Genomic DNA, 20,163 nt, shown 5'->3' with positions numbered 1-20,163 from the left:
CTGCTTGGAGTGTTCTGCCGAGTTAATATTAACTCTTCTGATTCACAGACATGGGATGTTTCTTCATTTCTGCAATTTCTTTCAACAGCGTTTTGTAGTTTTCAAAGTGTAAGTTTTACATCTCTTCTGTTCAATTTATTCCTAAGTATTTTATTCATTTCGATTTTATGGTGAATTGAGCTCTTTGGAGGTATTTTCAGATTATTCACTGCAAGTGTATAAAACTAAAATGATTTTCATATACTGATGTCATACTCTAATACTTTGATGACATTATTAGTTCTACTAGTTTTCTTAGCAGATTCCTTATGGTTTTCTATACACTGATAGAAGATTATGTCATCCGCCAATAGAGAAGTTTTAACTCTTCCTTTGCAATTTGGATCCCATTACTTCTTTTTCTTGCCTAATTGCCTGGACTACATTGTACAGTACAATTTTGTATAGAAGCAGTGAGACCAGACATCCCTTTCACCTCATGATCATAGGGGCAACATATCCAGTCTTTCATCACTAAGTATGATGTTAGTTTTCCAAAAATGGCAGATTTCCCCACATTTTTAAACAAATAACCTTAACTATTAATCCTTACCTCTTATCTCATTAAACTTCCATGAGTGGAAATATTTATAATGAAGAGGGAACAAATTTAGAATTCCTACTGCAATATTAATCTTACAGAACAAGATGCATCAATACATCAAATTTCCATTTTCTTTAAGGAATTAAAATTGCGAATCTATTTGCGTTCCTCAAACTTACGCTTTCGGTTTTATTTATTTGATCCTTATCACGTAAGTTTCTCAAACGTGCGGTTTTCGTTTTATTTATTTGATCCTTATCATGGTTACAAAGGATATACTCTGAAATTTAACAGACATGATTCTGACTAGAGGTTATTTTTGTTTTGTTTGTTTTTCTGGACTTATTCAATACCTAACACTTAATATTAATCACGTGATGAACATTATATCATGGGTTGAAGATCACAGAAAACCAAAGTCTTATTGTCAGGGAGCCACTGTTCCAGTGGAAGGCACCAGCCAAAATTTCCAATTCATAATATAGAATAAATCTAAATATTGTGTATGTGCAATGTCCTATGAGAACAGCTAACATCATCTGGCAGGCTGCTATTAAAGTAAATGAGATTAATTTTGCAAAAGAGAGCATTTTAAAATAAATAAATTGTAGTAATTTGAAACAGTGTAAAAGTATAGATAACTTTGCAATCTAGTTGCTAATCAGGAAATGAGAGTACTCCCTTTGATAGCTCAGCTGGTAGAGCAGAGGACTGTAGCATTTCCCATTATAGTCATCCTTAGGTCACTGGTTCAATTCCGGCTAGAAGGAGGAGTTGATGTTTTACTAACACAACATTGTAAATCAACTATACTAGAATAAAAATTTAAAAAAAAAACTTTATATATGGGAAAAAAAGCAATGAGAGTACTTCAAGCATCTGTGACTTTAAAATTTCACAATGAAATTTCTATATGAGTATCTTAGTTTGTAAGTAGATAACACAAACAACTAGGCATAGAATATCTACATAGACTCTGTTGTATCTATATTTTTTCTTTTATAGATCTAAATATAATTACCAAACAGTAGACCAATACAGAAATAACCATCATAATAAATGGCTTTTGGCCTTTGACTTTCGTCATTTTAATAATTCTAATGTTAACATAGGACTATGGTGTAAGACACCATCTTTTTTCAGTTATGGAAAAATTCCCATATCTAAACACTAAAACTCTATGATTATTCAAATGTTAAAAAATAATAATCTGATAAGATTGACTCCATGATCAATTCTGGTCTTCTAGTTTGATGTCAAACTTCCAAAAACTAGTTGCTTTTCTGTGAGCTCAATAATTTTGACTTTTCCAGTGGAACTTTAAAATTTGGATAGTTTTGCAGTCACACTGATTGGAGATGCTGACTTTGCCACCAAGGTCACACACAACCGAAATAACTGTCTCAGTTTAAAGCACATTGCTATTTCCCAGTGATGCCATGAAAGTGTACAGTGATGACTGCCTAGTGAAAACCTAGCAGTTTAACACATCTCTATTTACGATTTTTCTCTATCACTGATGTTGTAATGCAGTCTCATAGTTAGCTACTATTCTCTTGAAGAGATGCATTCAATTTGAAGCTTTATACACTTGGGGTAATAAAATTACATAAAATTAAAAATACATGTAATAATACAAATATATATATATATATTCAGGACTGAAATAGATATCCCATGAATGACAATAATGATCAATCATTAATTCATACTTGATTTTCCAGTTTCTTTGTGTAACTTAAAAAGCAATTACAGTTTTGGGATCTTAACGAGCTAGTACACCGCAACTCATTATAATTTCAACCTTTATATTTTTATCCTGATTTAAAGCAGAATAACACAGTAATAAGCAATAAGGCAATAATAAAGCAATAATAAGTAATAAGGTTTCGGAGTTTGAGAGCCCTGGTTTGGAGTCAAATTTACATCAATTACCAGCAATGGTGACATTGGGAAAGTTATATAACATACTTAGGGTATTTTTAGAAGGCTTTGTGTGTGTGCACAACTTCCCACCGCTACTCTTTCACACCCCCATGCCCTTGTGTTTGTCCACATTCTACCTTTCAACGAATCTGCTGTATGATCTGTCATTCACTCCAGAGATGAGATGTCTGACAACTCTTGAACTGTTGTCTATCCTTGGAGGATTCTCCTTTCAACAGGCATACATCTTTAGTTACAGTGGTAAAAACTCTTCCATGTCTTTCAGGCTTTAGCCAATGGAAGAGATACTTGTGTACATTTCTGTTGTTATACTATCATGGCTTTTCTTTAATGGCCCTTAGAAACAGACTAATGTACTAATGGCTACACTAGGTTGCGTAAGCCGGGTTTCAAAAAATATTATTCAAATAATTATTCAGTTCTTCAAAACAATTGCAGTTTTGAAAGGTTACTTCCTATCTGTAGTTCCTGGTCGTTCCTCCCTCAATCTGCTGCTTAGGAGTTAACTGTTTTGTCTTTTTTCAGTCATACTGAGACATACACTATGCTAGAGCATCATTTGATTCAAAGGATACACTTCCAAACTCTTCCAGGGCAGTATTCCCACCTGACTGGAGTGCACAAGTCCTTTAGCTTAATCTGCTTCAGAATTGATTTGTGAAAAAAAAAAAAAGATACTTCATCAAATTCACAAGTAAATCATAATGAAAACATGAAAGGAAGGCAGTGCCTCCCCAGCTTTTGAGGAGCCTTTGAACTTGAGAAATTTTAAGAAAATCCTTGCACATTTTTGGATGGCTAACCTCAAACATTTCTGTGGATGAGTTCTAACATTCAATAGCCCAGAGTCAGAGCAGTTAAATCACACTTTCCATTTCACACACAATTAAAATAAATACCAACCTATCACATTCACTACATTATATTAAAATACATTGGACACACATAATTATTTTTCCTAATAAACTCAAATCTGACTCCCCAAATTTAATCGTTTTTGCAATTTATGTTTTTGAACTGTAGTTCACTTGATCTCTTTATATTTTATCTCCTCATGATATGAATGCAAAAGAAGGAAGGAAATCAGAAGGAGAATCATCAGAAGAAAAAGAAATAACTGAATAGATCATGGTGCAGCTGATTTGGTAGAACTGACACCAATCGTATTTATCTTAATACTCTGTGAGAGACATAAAGAAAGTCAGCACCCTGACTTAGAAAAGTGGGTAAGTAGAAAATCAGAATGACAACTGCCTGGTTCAGCGTCACGGTCCAAGTCAGGAAAGTTAACTTTTTAATAATTATTATTCAACATAATTTCCGGAAGGCATGATTAGACTTAGAGTCTAATTGAAAAAGAAAAATTACTCCAAATCTGTGTATATCGAGAATTTGCCTTTCTCCTTGTATACAAAGTAGATACTGTGCCCTATTCATCCAGGGAGGAGGTCCCTTCCCTCCACAGATGGTCCTGGGTGGAGGGGCAGCTGTTATGCTAACACCCCACCCTCTCTCCATCCATCCTCCCAGACGTCCCTTCCAGGAGGAGGAAAGACACATGACTGCTGAGTTTGAGTTACAGAGTTTATCATGCTTGGCTCAGCTTCTGCTTCAGTTTTGTGCACGGGAACCCACTTGCGTGCAGAGACCAGACATCTCCCTCTGCCCTCCATGCCCGAAATTCTACATTTGTCCTTTCTCGGCAATGTCTGTGACTGGAAGGCTGAATGCGCCTCCTTCTATTAGAAATCACGCTTGGCCCAGGTCTAAACCACGCCCACCAATAGACTCTGATCAATGATAAAGGTAAGGGCTTCCCTGGTGGCGCAGTAGTTAGGAATCCACCAGCCAATGCAGGGGACACGGGTTTGAGCGCTGGTCCGGGAAGATCCCACATGCTGCAGAGCAACAAAGCTCGTGCGCCACAACTACTGAGCCCACACATCACAACTACTGAGCCTGTGCTCTAGAGCCCACACATCACAACTACTGAGCCTGTGCTCTAGAGCCCACGAGCCACAACTACTGAGCCCATGTACCACAACTACTGAAGCCTACACTCCTAGAGACTGTGCTCCGCAACAAGAGAAGCCACCGCAATGAGAAGCCCGCGCACCGCAATGAAGAGTAGCCCCTGCTCGCCACAATTAGAGAAAGCCCGCACGCAGCAACAAAGACCCAATGCAGCCAAAAGTAAATAAATAAATTAGTAATAATAATAATAAAGGTAATATTTACTTTCAAACCATTTCTGAGACAATCTCTCCATTGGTTTAGAAATTGTGCAGAGAGCAGGGTTGTGATAGATTAATCTGATATATCTGCAACACTGCTGAGAGCAATCCCATAATGCTATCATGACAAGAGGTTGTCAGAATTCTCCTAAATGTTTTCAAAAGATGAGATCTCTCAGAATTTTCTATTAAAATTCAGTATCTTGTTTGTTGTCAAGGCATGAAGCTCAAACTTCCTTATCTTGGGAATATAAGTTAAACGAAAAGGAACATTTAAATGAAAACGAACAGCCACAATTCAGAGTAGAAGTACTTTAACTCAAAAATATCCCAGCTACTCAGCCGCCTTATAACTGCATCGTAATTAATGTGGATGCATATGAACAGGTATCTGGATTCTTTTATAAGAGCAAAGAATGAACCTTACATCAATGATGCATTTACCTGAATTCTCTGCAAAGCTGATCTCAACTCTCTGCAAAGCTGATCTCAACTCTCCTATTATTCATGACTCTTATGTGTCCTAATCTCACATACTTCCTGTTTTCATAAATGTAATTTCTTCTTACACACATTAATTCTAGCATGGTTTGGGAGTACTTGTGGTAACTGCTGATACATGTATTCATATCCAGGGAGTAATACTTGCTCAACTATTCTTTAGTTTTCCCTTGTTAACAATATATTCATGCATAAGTTTATCAGAATTTCTTTTCTATGCAGGTCATCCTTCCATGGTTTTCTTCCCCCTTATTTTATATGTATTTTGTACTCTAAATACATGTTTTAGAGTCAAAATAAGATGTTCTACAGCATACAAAAGGCGTGACATCCCAATGGGTGACTGAATACAAAGAAAATGCACAATCAAAATACAGGTGAGGAAAAACTAACCAGGCCAGCCAGATATCCAGTGACTGGACATTTGTCATGCAGAAGCTCTCATAGTAAAATTCTTATCGACATTGCATTAGATAAAACGGGAAAAATAAGATGTTCTAAGGACAGCTTGAACTCAGGTGCTCTGAGATTGAGCCCAGGTACTATGGATATAGACGTAATTAGGGAGTAACTGAAGAAAACAGTGAGTATTTAAACTATCATCATATAGATACTTCTCCAAAAAAGTACAAAAGTTAACCAAAAGTGTCAGGCTATGACTACGGAAGAAGAGGTAGAAAATTTGACAAGACCAAAGCATAGATGGCATGAAAAACTAAAATGTAATTTACAAGATAAGGGGATGCTAAAAATAACTGGAAAAAAACACAAGAAATTCAAAATGTAAGTTAAAAGACTGAAATTTATTATTAGGATATAAGTAAAAATGTTCTTGTTCTGTATAGATTTAAATTACTGCACACATGCCAACTGACTTGCCTTTATCTATGCTTCCTACTTAATGGGAATCTATTACTGATTCAATGAAATAACAAAGCCAAAAGAAAGCTCTTCATTTTTATGCTAGTGTAGTAAGCAGTGAGACAAATACAAGTGCTCTCTGGATTGGGATTTCTGAAGTAATTCATGTTCTAAATATTCCTCACAGTGGACTAGACTGTGCACTAAGCATGTCAAAGCACCTAGAACCATGAACATTTTTGAGAATATGAAGAGGTAAAGAGCATGGGCATATACACAGAGAGTCACCTATCATGCAGAACAGTGTAGTAAGAACCACGATGATGTGTTTTGGAATAACGATCAAGTTCAGGAAAATTGCAAGATGGTATTCCCGGATATTTTCCACTGCAAAATCCTAAAGCAAAGAAAAATAACGTCCTCTCTCCTGGCACTCTGAGCCGGTAGTTGGAATTGGCTGACTGCAAATGCAAAGTTTCTTAGAACTGTTACATTTGATTATAAAAGTCACATACATTTTGCATTCTCTTCCATAGATTCTGTCAATATAAACGAGCCATGGTCAATTACCTGCAGCCTCCTTAAATTGATAACACTGGAATCTGTGTCCAGCTGCTTTTACAATTTGAAGGACAGAGTCACATACTCCTGTAATTATCTATGCCTGCATTGTGGGAAGCATAACCGAGGTCAAAAGCACAGGACTTTAAACAGCGGGATCCCTGTAAGACTTTTTTGGCTTCCCGTTTCCTGCAGGTGGCAGGCTGACAAAATCAGAGGCATCATCTCATCTCGCTTCCTGCATTACTGAGAGTCAGAAACTGGGCTAACCAAGTAAATGACCATTCCTGGGTTCTCACACTTAACATGCTGCTGGCATGCTTCTCCAATCTTCTGTTAAGACCGTCTGTTTGTTTGAGTTCTCTTCTTGGTATCATTTTACTAGCGTCTGTCCTATTACATACCCAGCCTCAGGAAGTAAGAATATGGTCACACACCATGTTTTAGCCATATTTTTCTTTCCTAACATTTAGGAAAATACCCTCCAATACTATAAATTTAGTAGCTCTGATAAAATTTTCAAAATGTTTTTCTTTCCATTTTTCCATCTTCTTCTCCATTATTGCCTAAGAATATCTTTTCTCAAAAGGTGGTAGTGGCATTAAAAATATACTCTCTGTGGAGAACGGTAACATCAGCTTTCTTTTGACTTCCATGATTTTCTGCACTGCTTTCATCTGCAAATATTTCCACTTGAATACGCATGAAAAGATTAGCAATGTCGGGGTGGAGTGGATGGAAATTATGCTCTGAGCATATTTATTATGCCAACAATGCAATTTAATGCATCTTTGAGGGTGTGCAATTAGGTATTAAAATTTCTCATAACTAGAAACGTTCTTGGTAGTGGGAATTACCGTAGATAATTTCAGGTGACATGGGAATAATTTTGCTAGATAGAAGGTGTAGTCCAATATATGAAGCATTCAGCTTAGGGGAAAATGGATTTTTTCTTCACATTAATTCTTCACTTAACACTATTGGGAAATGCAAATTCACATAAAACCTAAGGAGCAAACCAGTAATTTTTTTATATTTTAAAAATCCCTATCAAACTACCACTGGCATTTTTCACAGAACTAGAACAAAAAATTTCACAATTTGTATGGAAACACAAAAGACCCCGAATAGCCAAAGCAATCTTGAGAACGAAAAATGGAGCTGGAGGAATCAGGCTCCCTGACTTCAGACTATACTACAAAGCTACCGTAACCAAGACAGTATGGTACTGGCACAAATACAGAAAGATAGATCAATGGAACAGGATAGAAAGCCCAGAGATAAACCCACGCACATATGGTCACCTTATCTTTGATAAAGAAGGCAGGAATGTACAGTGGAGAAAGGACAGCCTCTTCAATAAGTGGTGCTGGGAAAACTGGACAGGTACATGTAGAACTATGAGATTAGATCACTCCCTAACACCATACACAAAAACAAGCTCAAAATGGATTAAAGACCTAAATGTAAGACCAGAAACTATCAAACTCTTAGAGGAAAACATAGGCAGGACACTCTATGACATAAATCACAGCAAGATCCTTTTTGACACACCTCCTAGAGAAATGGAAATAAAAACAAAATAAACAAATGGGACCTAATGAAAGTTAAAAGCTTTTGCACAGCGAAGGAAACCATAAACAAGACCAAAAGACAACCCTCAGAATGGGAGAAAATATTTGCAAATCAAGCAACTGACAAAGGATTAATCTCTAAAATTTATAAGCAGCTCATGCAGCTCAATAACAAAAAAACAAACAACCCAATCCAAAAATGGGCAGAAGACCTAAATAGACATTTCTCCAAAGAAGATATACAGACTGCCAACAAACACATGAAAGTATGCTCAACATCACTAATCATTAGAGAAATGCAAATCAAAACTACAATGAGATATCATCTCACACCAGTCAGAATGGCCATCATCAAAAAATCTAGAAACAATAAATGCTGGAGAGGGTGTGGAGAAAAGGGAACCCTCTTGCACTGCTGGTGGGAATGTAAATGGATACAGCCACTATGGAGAACAGTATGGAGGTTCCTTAAAAAACTACAAATAGAATTACCATATGACCCAGCAATCCCACTACTGGGCATATACCCTGAGAAAACCATAATTTAAAAAGAGTCATGTACCAAAATGTTCAATGCAGCTCTATTTACAACAGCCCGGAGATGGAAACAACCTAAGTGTCCATCATCGGATGAATGGATAAAGAAGATGTTGCACATATATACAATGTAATATTACTCAGCCATAAAAAGAAACAAAATTGAGCTATTTGTAATGAGGCGGATAGACCTAGAGTCTGTCCTAGAGAGTGAAGTAAGTCAGAAAGAGAGAGACAAATACCGTATGCTAACACATATATATGGAATTTAAGAAAAAAAAATGTCATGAAGAACCTAGGGGTAAAACAGGAATAAAGACACAGACCTACTAGAGAATGGACTTGAGGATATGGGGAGGGGGAAGGGTAAGCTGTGACAAAGTGAGAGAGAAGCATGGACATATATACACTACCAAACGTAAGGTAGATAGCTAGTGGGAAGCAGCCGCATAGCACAGGGAGATCAGCTCGGTGCTTTGTGACCACCTAGAGGGGTGGGATAGGGAGGGTGGGAGGGAGGGAGACGCAAGATGGAAGAGATATGGGAACATATGTGTATATATAACTGATTCATTTTGTTGTAAAGCAGAACTAACACACCATTGTAAAGCAGTTATACTCCAATAAAGATGTTAAAAAAAAACCAAACAAACAAATTTATAAAGATACAATACGGCAACTAAAAAGTAGTCCTCCAAACCACAATATACTGATTTGTTTTTCCCTAATGGGTTAATTATTTTTGCACAAGGAGATTTACGTAATGTACATTACTGGTTTAATTTAGATTTCTAGTCCTGGTTTCATTTATGCCCTTTATCTTCTCCGATTTTCTTTCTCTCACACCAATGATTCTAAAGGAAGATGAACTGCAAAAGTCAATATACTCTATTAGCTGGATAGATTTAACAAATATGCATGACAACGCCACAATTTCAAATTCTGCCCACATTCTATGTTCTTGGCATACTTTTGGCATAGCATATGCTAATAAGAAAACCATAACAGACAAGAAAAAAAAGTACATTAAGCAATGTTAGGATTAGACAGGGGTGGACAGAGAGAAGAAGGCTTTCAGCCAACTGTAGGTAATATTCTTCTTGTTTCCATTCAGACTACAATATTTAGCTACAATTCAGTAAAAACTGAGCCCACTGTCAACTGACAAGCCACAAGCAATTCCTAAGTGATGGGAAACTGAGCAACCAAGCACTACCTTTAGATTATGGATGCACTCATGTTAGGCACTTTCTAAGAAAATGTAACAACAATGGCACTGATAAGGCCGAGGTGAGAATGCAGTCGGTCGAAGGCATGCACGTGTAGACAGTTCTGACAGCACTAATTACCAGAGAAAAACATGAGCTTCATAATGTACGTGATCAACACAAAGTTATAGATGTCATCTGAAAGCACTTCGGTTTAAATGGAGATCATACCGCCAACTTAATTATGAAAATAGATATTAAGTTTTTGAGAGTCGACAGTGACTCTTTTGGAATTTTAAAGGTTACTTCAATTTAAATAAAAAGTATTTAAGATTATGTTGGTTAGTTATCTTATATATAGTAGTGTATATATCCCAAAATCCTAATTTATCCGCCCCCCCACCTTTCCCCTTTGGTAACCATCAAGTTTCTTTAGGGAAAAGAATCTGAAAAAGAATACACACACACACACACACACACACACACACACACACACACACACACTATATACATATATACACATACATATAACTGAATCACTTTGCTGTACATCTGAAACTAACACAACATTGTAAATCAACTATACTTCAATAAAAAAACAAAAACCAAAATATATATATGATTGTAGAGTATAAACAGCTTCTATAAAATTAATAGGGCAAAGGTTTTCACTGTGTATCTCACCATGATATACATCAAACATATGAATCAAAAGAGACAAAAGAAAAACCGCTCTGCACAGAGGTGAGCTGACACTCACTTTGCGTGGCGGATATCTGGCAGGGACCTCTCTAGAGCAATGTTGTTGCTGACAAAAATATTGAAACCATTTTCCCTGTAAGCTGACTCATCGTGGTCCTCTTCAGTGAGGGGGTAAGGTTTCCCATGTTCACCTTTCCCTAGCAGGAGAAGAGAAAAAGGGATTACTGTCTGCGTCAAAACCATTTCATCTTCTAGAACAGATAATAAGACATGAATGCGTGTGTTTCTTTAGTTGCCTGTTACTATGCTCCAAAAACAGCTCTAGCAGCAAGATTTTATTATATTATTTTATTTCATTTAGAGAGACACTCATGCTAAAAAGCAAGCGACACAGAAGTAAAAAGTATAATCTTATCTCTCAGAGAAAACCACTGCTAAGAGTTTACGTGTATGTTTGCTAACATCTGTATACAGGTTCTAATATACATACTGCCTTATAATTTGACTTTCTCCAACATAACTGTATAAAAGTCATCACTTCACTGAGTTCTGCTAGTTGATATTATTTCATTGCATCCCAATTTACACTATGCTGCTGAAGATATATTTTAAAATTATTTCCAATTTTACATATTATAAACAACGTTAAAATAAACATATTTGCTTAATATTCCTAGTTAGGTATACTTGGAAGTGGTGGCGGGGTGTAAATTTTATTTTACAAATAAAATTCCCAGACTACCTTTAGAGTGAGTAGATAGTTTTCACACGTCCCCAGAAGCATTAGATACTATTTTGAAATTTACTGGTAAAAATATATATTAGTCACACACTTGCCTTCTCTTGACTAATAATAAAATTAATTTTTCATACACCTATCATTTGTATTTCTTACACTGTAAAATGATTGTTCGGAGATTTTAAAAAACAGTTTAAGAACAATTTACATATTATGTTTGCTAAAGCTTTCTTAATTACGTACATTGTAAATATTTTGTAGGTTTTTTTAATTTAAATCTAATTTAAGGCTTCTGTTTTCTGGTTCTGCAGGTAAGGAGTTGGAAGTTTCCACTCTGTCTTGACAACCAGTACAAAGCTGAACACACTGAAAAAACCAACAGCTCTTCTTGGATCCAGAAGAGAGGAGAGGACACGGGGCAACAGAGGCAGACAGTGGAGTACAGGAGCTAAGGCTTACCAGAGTAGGGGCTCATGAGTACAAACACCAGGAACCAGTGCCAGGGTAGGGAAACCTGAACTATAATTGACAAATTGCTGGGAGCTCTGAGCAGACAAGTCGGAGAAGTAAAAACCTTCTGGAAGACCCAGTCATAGAGAGGCTCCAATTTTATTGAGATTTATCTCCAGGAGCTCAACCAAGTTCCCAGAGTAAGTACTGAAGAAAAATTCTCTTGAGCTCCTGGCAGGAGGAGGAGAGAAGGAACCATTGTGAAATATGTCAGAGCACCCTGGTGTTCTCAGTAAGGCCTGCCCTCAGGGGAAACTAGTTAACCAGAGCCCCACCTGCTCTGGTGTATCCTGTGGAGCCGAACTGACCCAAGAGAAGGGAAATTCCTGACTCTAGCCGCCTCTAACCATTCTGCCCAGGTGCGGAGAAAACTCCTGAGAAACTGCTGAAAAATTCACAGTTCAGAAGCCCAGGGTCACCAGAAGTCTGAGGTCTAATCACGAAACTGTGGGCACTGCCCTCCCACCACACCTCTACACCACATCATGAAAGGCTTATTTCCAGAAATTTCTTTCATCTGGTTCATCATATCCAGCTATCAAGGAAAAAATCACAAGGCATGCCAAAAGGCAAAATCACAACTCGAAGAGACGGGAGAGATGGAGAAAGCATCAGAAACAGACACAGCAGGGATGTAAGAATTATCAGACTGGGAATTTTAAATAACTCTGGTTAATATACTAAGGGTCCTAACAGAAGAGTAGAGAACGTGCAAGAACAGATGGGCAAGGTCAGCAGGGAGATGGAAATCCTAAAAAAGAACCAAAAATAGATGATAAAAAAACACCTTAAAAGAAATGAAGGATACTTCTGATGGGTTTATGAGTAGAAGTGGATACAGATGAGCAAAGATTCTCAGAGCCAGAGGATTTATCCATAGAATCTTCAAAATCCAAAAAGCAAATAGAACAAAAACTTAAGAAAGTAGAGCCGAATATCCAAGGGCATGGGATAACTACAAAAGATGTAACATATACATAATGGGAACAACAGAAGGAGAAGAGAGGAAGGAACAGACTATTTGAAAAAACATTGACAGAAAAATTTCCCCAAATGAGGAAACCACAAATCCAAGGCCCCAAACCACAGATCCAAGAAGCTCAGAGAACACAATGCAGGACAAATTACCAAAACACTACACAGAGGCATATCATTTTCAAACGATAGAAAATCAAAGATAAAGAAAAAATCTCAAAAGAAAACAGAGGAAAAACTCCTTACCTACAGAGGAACAAAGATAAGAATTATATCCAACTTCTCTTCAGAAGCCATGTAAGCAAGAAGAGAGTGGAGTGAAAGAGTTAAAGAATTGAGAGAAAAAACCTCCCCATGTAAAACTCCATACCCTGTGAAACTAACCTGCAAAACTGAAGGAGAAGTAAGGTCATCTCAGACAAACAAAAATTGACGGAATTTGTTCCTATTAGACCTGCCTTGTGAGAAATGTTTTAAAAAAAGTTCTTTAAAAAGAAGTAAATGATATAGGTCAGAAACCTGGATCTACATAAAGGGAGAGCACTGAAGGAAGCATAAGGGAAGATAAAATAAAAACTAACACCCTGAGAGAGGACCTTCAAGATGGCGGAAGAGTAAGAGTGGAGATCACCTTCCTCCCCACAGATACACCAGAAATACATCTACACGTGGAACAGCTCCTACAGAACACCTACTGGACACTGGCAGAAGACCTCAGAACTCCCAAAAGGCAAGAAACTCCCCACGTACCTGGGCAGGGCAAAAGAAAAAAGAATAAACAGAGACAAAAGAACAGGGACGGTACCTGCACCAGTGGGAGGGAGCTGTGAGGCAGGAAACGCTTCCACACACTAGGAAGCCCCTTTGCGGGCAGAGACTGCGGGTGCAGAGGGGGAAGTTTCGGAGCCGCTGAGAAGAGCACAGCAACAGGGGTGCAGAGGGCAAAGCACAGAGAATCCCGCAGAGGATCAGTGCTGACCAGCACTCACCACCCCGAGAGGCTTGCCTGCTCACCCGCCGGGGTGGGCGGTGCTGGGAGCTGAGGCTCGGGCTTTGGTCGGAGCGCAGGGAGAGGACTGGGGTTGGCAGCATGAACACAGCCTGAAGGGGCTAGTGCACTACAGCTAGCCGGGAGGGAGTCCGGGAAAATGTCTGGACCTGCCGAAGAGGCAAGAGACCACTGTTTCAGGGTGCACGAGGAGAGGGGATTCAGAGCACCACCTGAATGAGCTCCACAGACGGGTGTGAGCCGCGGCGAAAAGCGCGGACCCCAGAGACGGGCATGAGACGCTAAGGCTGCTGCTGCCGCCACCAAGAAGCCTGTGTGCGAGCACAGGTCACTAACCACACCTCCCCTCCCAGGAGCCTGTGCAGCCCGCCACTGCCAGGGTCCTGTGATCCAGGGACAACTTTCCCGGGAGAACACACAGTGCACCTCAGGCTGGTGCAACATCATGCTGGCCTCTGCCGCCGCAGGCTCACCCAGCGATCCGTACCCCTCCCTCCCCCTGGCCTCAGTGAGCCAGAGCCCCGTAATCAGCTGCTCCTTTAACCCCGTCCTGTCTGAGTGAAGAACAGACGCCCTTAGGTGACCTACACACAGAGGTGGGGCAAAACCCAAAGTTGAACCCCAGGAGCTGTGTGAACAAAGAAGAGAAAGAGAAATCTCTCCCAGCAGCCTCAGGAGCAGCAGATTAAATCTCCACAGTCAACTTGATGTACCCAGCAGTGTGGAATACCTGAATAGACAACGAATCATCCCAAAATTGAGGGGGTGGACTTTGGGAGCAACTGGGAGTAGACTGGGGGTTTGCTTTCTGCATCTAATTTGTTTCTGGTTTTATGTTTATCTTAGTTTACTTTTTAATGCTGGTTATCACTGCTGGATTTGTTTATTGGTGTGGTTGCTCTCTTCATTTTTTTAATTACTTTTTTAAACTTTATTTTAATACTTTTTATTTTAATAACTTTTTAATTTTATTTTATTTTTATTCCTCCTTGCTTTTTTTTTCTCCCTTTTCTTCTGAGCTGTGTGGCTGACAGGGTCTTGATACTCCAGCCGTGTATCAGGCCTGAGCCTCTGAGGTGGGAGAACCGAGTTCACAACACTGGACAACCAGAGACCTCCTGACTCCACGTAATATCAAACGGTGGGAGCTCTCCCAGAGATCTCCATCTCAATGCTAACACCCAGCTCCAATCAATGACCAGGAAGCTCCAGTGCTGGACACCACATGCCAAACAACTAGCAATACAGGAACACAACCCCACCACTAGCAGACAGGCTGCCTAAAATCATACTAAGTTCACAGACACCCCAAAAAAACACCACCAGACGTGGTCCTTCCCACCAGAAAGACAAAATCCAGCCTCATCCACCAGAAAAAAGGCACCAGTCCCCTCCACCAGGAAGCCTGCACAACCCACCGAACCAACCATACACACTGTGGGTGGACATCAAAAACAATGGGACTATGAACCTGCAGCCTGCAAAAAGGAAACCCCCAAAACAGTAAGTTAAGCAAAATGAGAAGACAGAGAAACACACAGCAGATGAAGGAGCAAGGTAAAAACCCACCAGACCTAAAATGAAGAGGAAATAAGCAGTCTACCTGAAAAAGAATTCAGAGTAATGATAGTAAAGATGATCCAAAATATCATAAACAGAATGGAGAAAATACAAGAAACGTTTAACAAGGACCTAGAAGAACTAAAGAGCAAACAAACAATGATGAAAAACGCAATAAATGAAATTTAAAATCCTCTAGAAGGAATCAATAACATAATAACTGAGGCAGAAGAACGGATAAGTGACCTGGAAGATACAATAATGGAAATAACTACTACAGAGCACAATAAAGAAAAAAAGAATGAAAAGAATTGAGGACAGTCGCAGAGACCTCTGGGACAACATTAATTGCACCAACATTCAAATTATAAGGCTCCCAGAAGAAGAAGAGAAAAAGAAAGGGACTGAGAAAATATTTGAAGAGATTATAGTTGAAAACTTCCCCAATATGGGAAACGAAATAATCAACTCCAGGAAGCACAGAGTCCCATACAGGATAAATCCAAGGAGAAATGGGACAAGACACATATTAATCAAACTATCAAAAATTAAATACAAAGAAAAAATATTAAAAACAGCAAGGGAAAAACAACAAATAACATACAAGGGAATCCCCATAAGGTTAACAGCTGATCTTTCAGCAGAAACTCTGCAAGCCAGAAGGGAGTGGCAGGACATATTTAAAGTGATGAAAGGGAAAAACCTACAACTAAGATTACTCTACCCAGCAAGGATCTCATTCAGTTTTGACACAGAAATTAAAACCTGTACAGACAAGCAAAAGGTAAGACAATTTGGCACCACCAAACCAGCTTTACAACAAATGCTAAAGGAACTTCTCTAGGCAGGAGACATAAGAGAAGGAAAAGACCTACAATAATAAACCCAAAACAATTAAGAAAATGGTAACAGGAACATACATATCAATACTTACTTAAATGTAAATGGATTAAATGCTCCAACCAAAAAACAGAGACTGGCTGAATGGATACAAAAACAAGAACTGTATATATGCTGTCTACAAGAGACCCACTTCAGACCTAGGGACACATACAGACTGAGGGTGAGGGGATGGGAAAAGATATTCCATGCAAATGGAAATCAAAAGAAAGCTGGAGTAGCAATTCTCATATCAGACAAAATAGACTTTAAAATAAAGAATGTTACAAGAGACAAAGAAGGACACTACATAATGATCAAGGGATCAATCCAAGAAGAAGATATAACAATTGTAAATATTTATGCACCCAATATAGGAGCATCTCAATACATAAGGCAAATGCTAGCAGCCATAAAAGGGGAAATCGACAGGAACACAATAATAGTAGGGGACTTTAACACCCCACTTTCACCAATGGATAGATCATCCAAAATGAAAATAAATAAGGAAACACAAGCTTTAAATGACACATTAAACAAGATGGACTTAATTGATATTTATAGGACATTCCATCGAAAAACAACAGAATACGTTTCTTCTCAAGTGCTCGTGGAACATTCTCCAGGATAGATCATATCTTGGGTCACAAATCAAGCTTTGGTAAATTTAAGAAAATTGAAATCTCATAAACAACCTAACCTTACACCTAAAGCAATTAGAAAAGGAAGAACAAAAAACCGCCCCAAAGTTAGCCAAAGGAAACAAATCATAAAGATCAGAGCAGAAGTAAATGAAAAAGAAGTGACGGAAACAATAGCAAAGATTAATAAAACTAAATACTCGTTCTTTGAGAAGAAAAAATTGATATGCCATTAGCCAGACTCATCAAGAAAAAAAGGCAGAAGAGTCAAATCAACAGAATTAGAATTGAAAAAGGACAAGTAACAACTGATACTGCAGAAATACAAAGGATCATGAGAGATTACTACAAGCAACTATACGCCAATAATCTGGACAACTGGAAGATATGGACAGATTCTTAGAAAAGCATAACCTTCTGAGAATGACCAGGAAGTAATAGAAAATATAAACATACCAATCACAAGCACTGAAATTGAAGCTGTGATTAAAAATGTTCAAAGAAACAAAAGGATCAGATGGCTTCACAGGTGAATTCTATGAAACATTTAGAGAAGAGCTAACACCTATCCTCCTCAAACTCTTCCAAAACATAGCAGGAGAACACTCCCAAACTCATTCTACCAGGCCACCATCACCCTGATACCAAAGTCAGACAAAGATGTCACAAAGAAAGAAAACTACAGGCCAATATCACAGATGAACATTAATGCAAAAATCCTCAACACAGTACTAGCAAACAGAAACCAACAGCATGTTAACAGGATCATACATCATGATCAAGTGGGGTTTACCCCAGGGATGCAAGGATTCTTCAATATATGCAAATCAATCAATGTGATAAACCGTATTAACAAATTGAAGGAGAAAAACCATATGATCATCTCAATAGATGCAGAGAAAGCTTTCGACACGATTCAACACCCATTTATGATAAAAACTCTCCCAAAAGTAGGCACAGACGGAACTTACCTCAACATAATAAAGGTCATATATGACAAACCCACAGCCAACATCGTTCTCAATGGTGAAAAACTGAAACATTTTCACTAAGATCAGGAACAAGACAAGGTTGCCCACTCTCACCACTATTATTCAACATAGTTTTGGAATTTTTAGCCACAGCAATCAGAGAAGAGAAAGAAATAAAAGGAATCCAAATTGGAAAAGAAGAAGTAAAACTGTCACTGTTTGCAGATGACAAGATACTATACATACAGAATCCTAAAGATGCTACCAGGAAACTACTAGAGCTAATCAATGAATTTGGTAAAGTAGCAGGATACAAAATTAATGCACAGAAATCTCTTGCATTCCTATACACTAATGATGAAAAATCTGAAAGAGAAATTAAGGAAACACTCCCATTTACTACCGCAACAAAAAGAACAAAATACCTAGGAATAAACCTACCTAAGGAGACAGAAGACCTGTATGCAGAAAACTATAAGACACTGATGAAATAAATCAAAGATGACACGAACAGATGGAAAAATATATCGTGTTCTTGGATTGGAAGAATCAACACAGTGAAACTGCCTATACTACCCTAAGCAATCTACAGGTTCAATGCAATCCCTGTCACACTACCAATGGTATTTTTCATAGAAATAGAACAAAAATTTTCACAATTTGTATGGAAACACAAAAAACCTGAACAGCCAAAGAAATCTTGAGAAAGAAAAATGGAGCTGGAGGAATCAGGTTCCCTGACTTCAGACTATATTACAAAGCTACAGTAATCAAAACAGTATGCTACTGGCACAAAAAAAGAAATATAGATCAATGGAACATGATAGAAAGCCCAGAGATAAACCCACGCACATATGGTCACCTTATCTTTGAAAAAGGAGGCAAGAATGTACAGTGGAGAAAAGACAGCCTCTTCAATTAGTGATGCTGGGAAAACTGGAGAGTTACATGTAAAAGAATTAAATTACAACACTCCCTAACACCATACACAAAAATAAACTGAAAATGGATTAAAGACCTAAATGTAAGGCCAGACACTATAAAACTCTTAGAGGAAAACATAGGCCGACCATGCTATGACATAAATCACAGCAAGATCCTTTTTGACCCACCTCCTAGAGAAATGGAAATAAAAGCAAAAATAAACAACTGGGACCTAATGAAACTTAAAAGTTTTTGCACAGCAAAGGGAACCATAAACAAGATGAAAAGGCAACCCTCAGAATGGGAGCAAATATTTGCAAACAAAGCAACTGACAAAGGATTAATCTCCAAAATATATAAGCAGCTCATGCAGCTCAATATCAAAAACAAACAACCCAATCCAAAAATGGGCAGAAGACCTAAATAGACATTTCTCCAAAGAAGATATAACAGACTGCCAACAGACACATGAAAGGATGCCCAACATCACTAATCATTAGAGAAATGCAAATCAAAACTACAGTGAGGTATCACCTCACACCGGTCAGAATGGCCATAATCAAAAAATCTACAAACAATAAATGTTGGAGAGGGTGTGGAGAAAAGGGAACCCTCTTGCACTGTTGGTGGGAATGTAAATTGATACAGCCACTATGGAGAACAGTATGGAGGTTCTTTAAATCCTAAAAATAGAACTACCATATGACTCAGCAATCCCACTACTGGGCATACACCCTGAGAAAACCATAATTCAAAGAGAGTCATGTACCGCTATGTTCATTGCAGCACTATTTACCCTAGCCAGGACATGGAAGTAACCTAAGCGTCCATCGACAGGTGAATGGATAAAGAAGATGTGGCACATATATACAATGGAATATTACTCAGGCATAAAAGGAAATGAAATTGAGTTATTTGTAGTGAGGTGGATGGACCCAGAGTCTGTCATACAGAGTGAAGTAAGTCAGAAAGAGAAAAACAAATACCGTATGCTAACACATATATATGGAATCTAAGAAAAAACTGTTTCTGAAGAACCTAGAGGCAAGACAGGAATAAAGACACAGACGTAGAGAATGGAGTTGAGGACATGGGGAGGGGAAAGGTTAAGCTGGGACGAAGTGAGAGAGTGGCATGGACATATATACACTACCAAATGTAAAATAGATAGCTAGTGGGAAGCAGCCAGCTGCATAGCACAGGGAGATCAGCTCGGTGCCTTGTGACAACCTAGATGGGTGGGATAG

General features: G+C 38.3%; 1 protein-coding gene across 1 annotated transcript in view; it reads right to left on the bottom strand.

The window, feature by feature from the left end:
- GALNTL6 (polypeptide N-acetylgalactosaminyltransferase like 6) overlaps positions 1-20,163 on the bottom strand; it is a 1,145,577-nt gene that overhangs the window by 654,290 nt on the left and 471,124 nt on the right. The window contains exon 3 of the mRNA XM_033857546.2: positions 10,767-10,905. Within this exon, the coding sequence (XP_033713437.1) occupies positions 10,767-10,905 (139 nt within the window). The remainder of the gene's footprint in view (positions 1-10,766; positions 10,906-20,163) is intronic.

This window comes from Tursiops truncatus, chromosome 6, assembly GCF_011762595.2.
Source record: "Tursiops truncatus isolate mTurTru1 chromosome 6, mTurTru1.mat.Y, whole genome shotgun sequence".
NCBI classification, from domain to species: Eukaryota; Metazoa; Chordata; class Mammalia; order Artiodactyla; family Delphinidae; genus Tursiops; species Tursiops truncatus.
The sequence above is the reverse complement of the archived record's forward strand: the minus strand, read 5'-3'. Positions and strand labels throughout refer to the sequence as shown.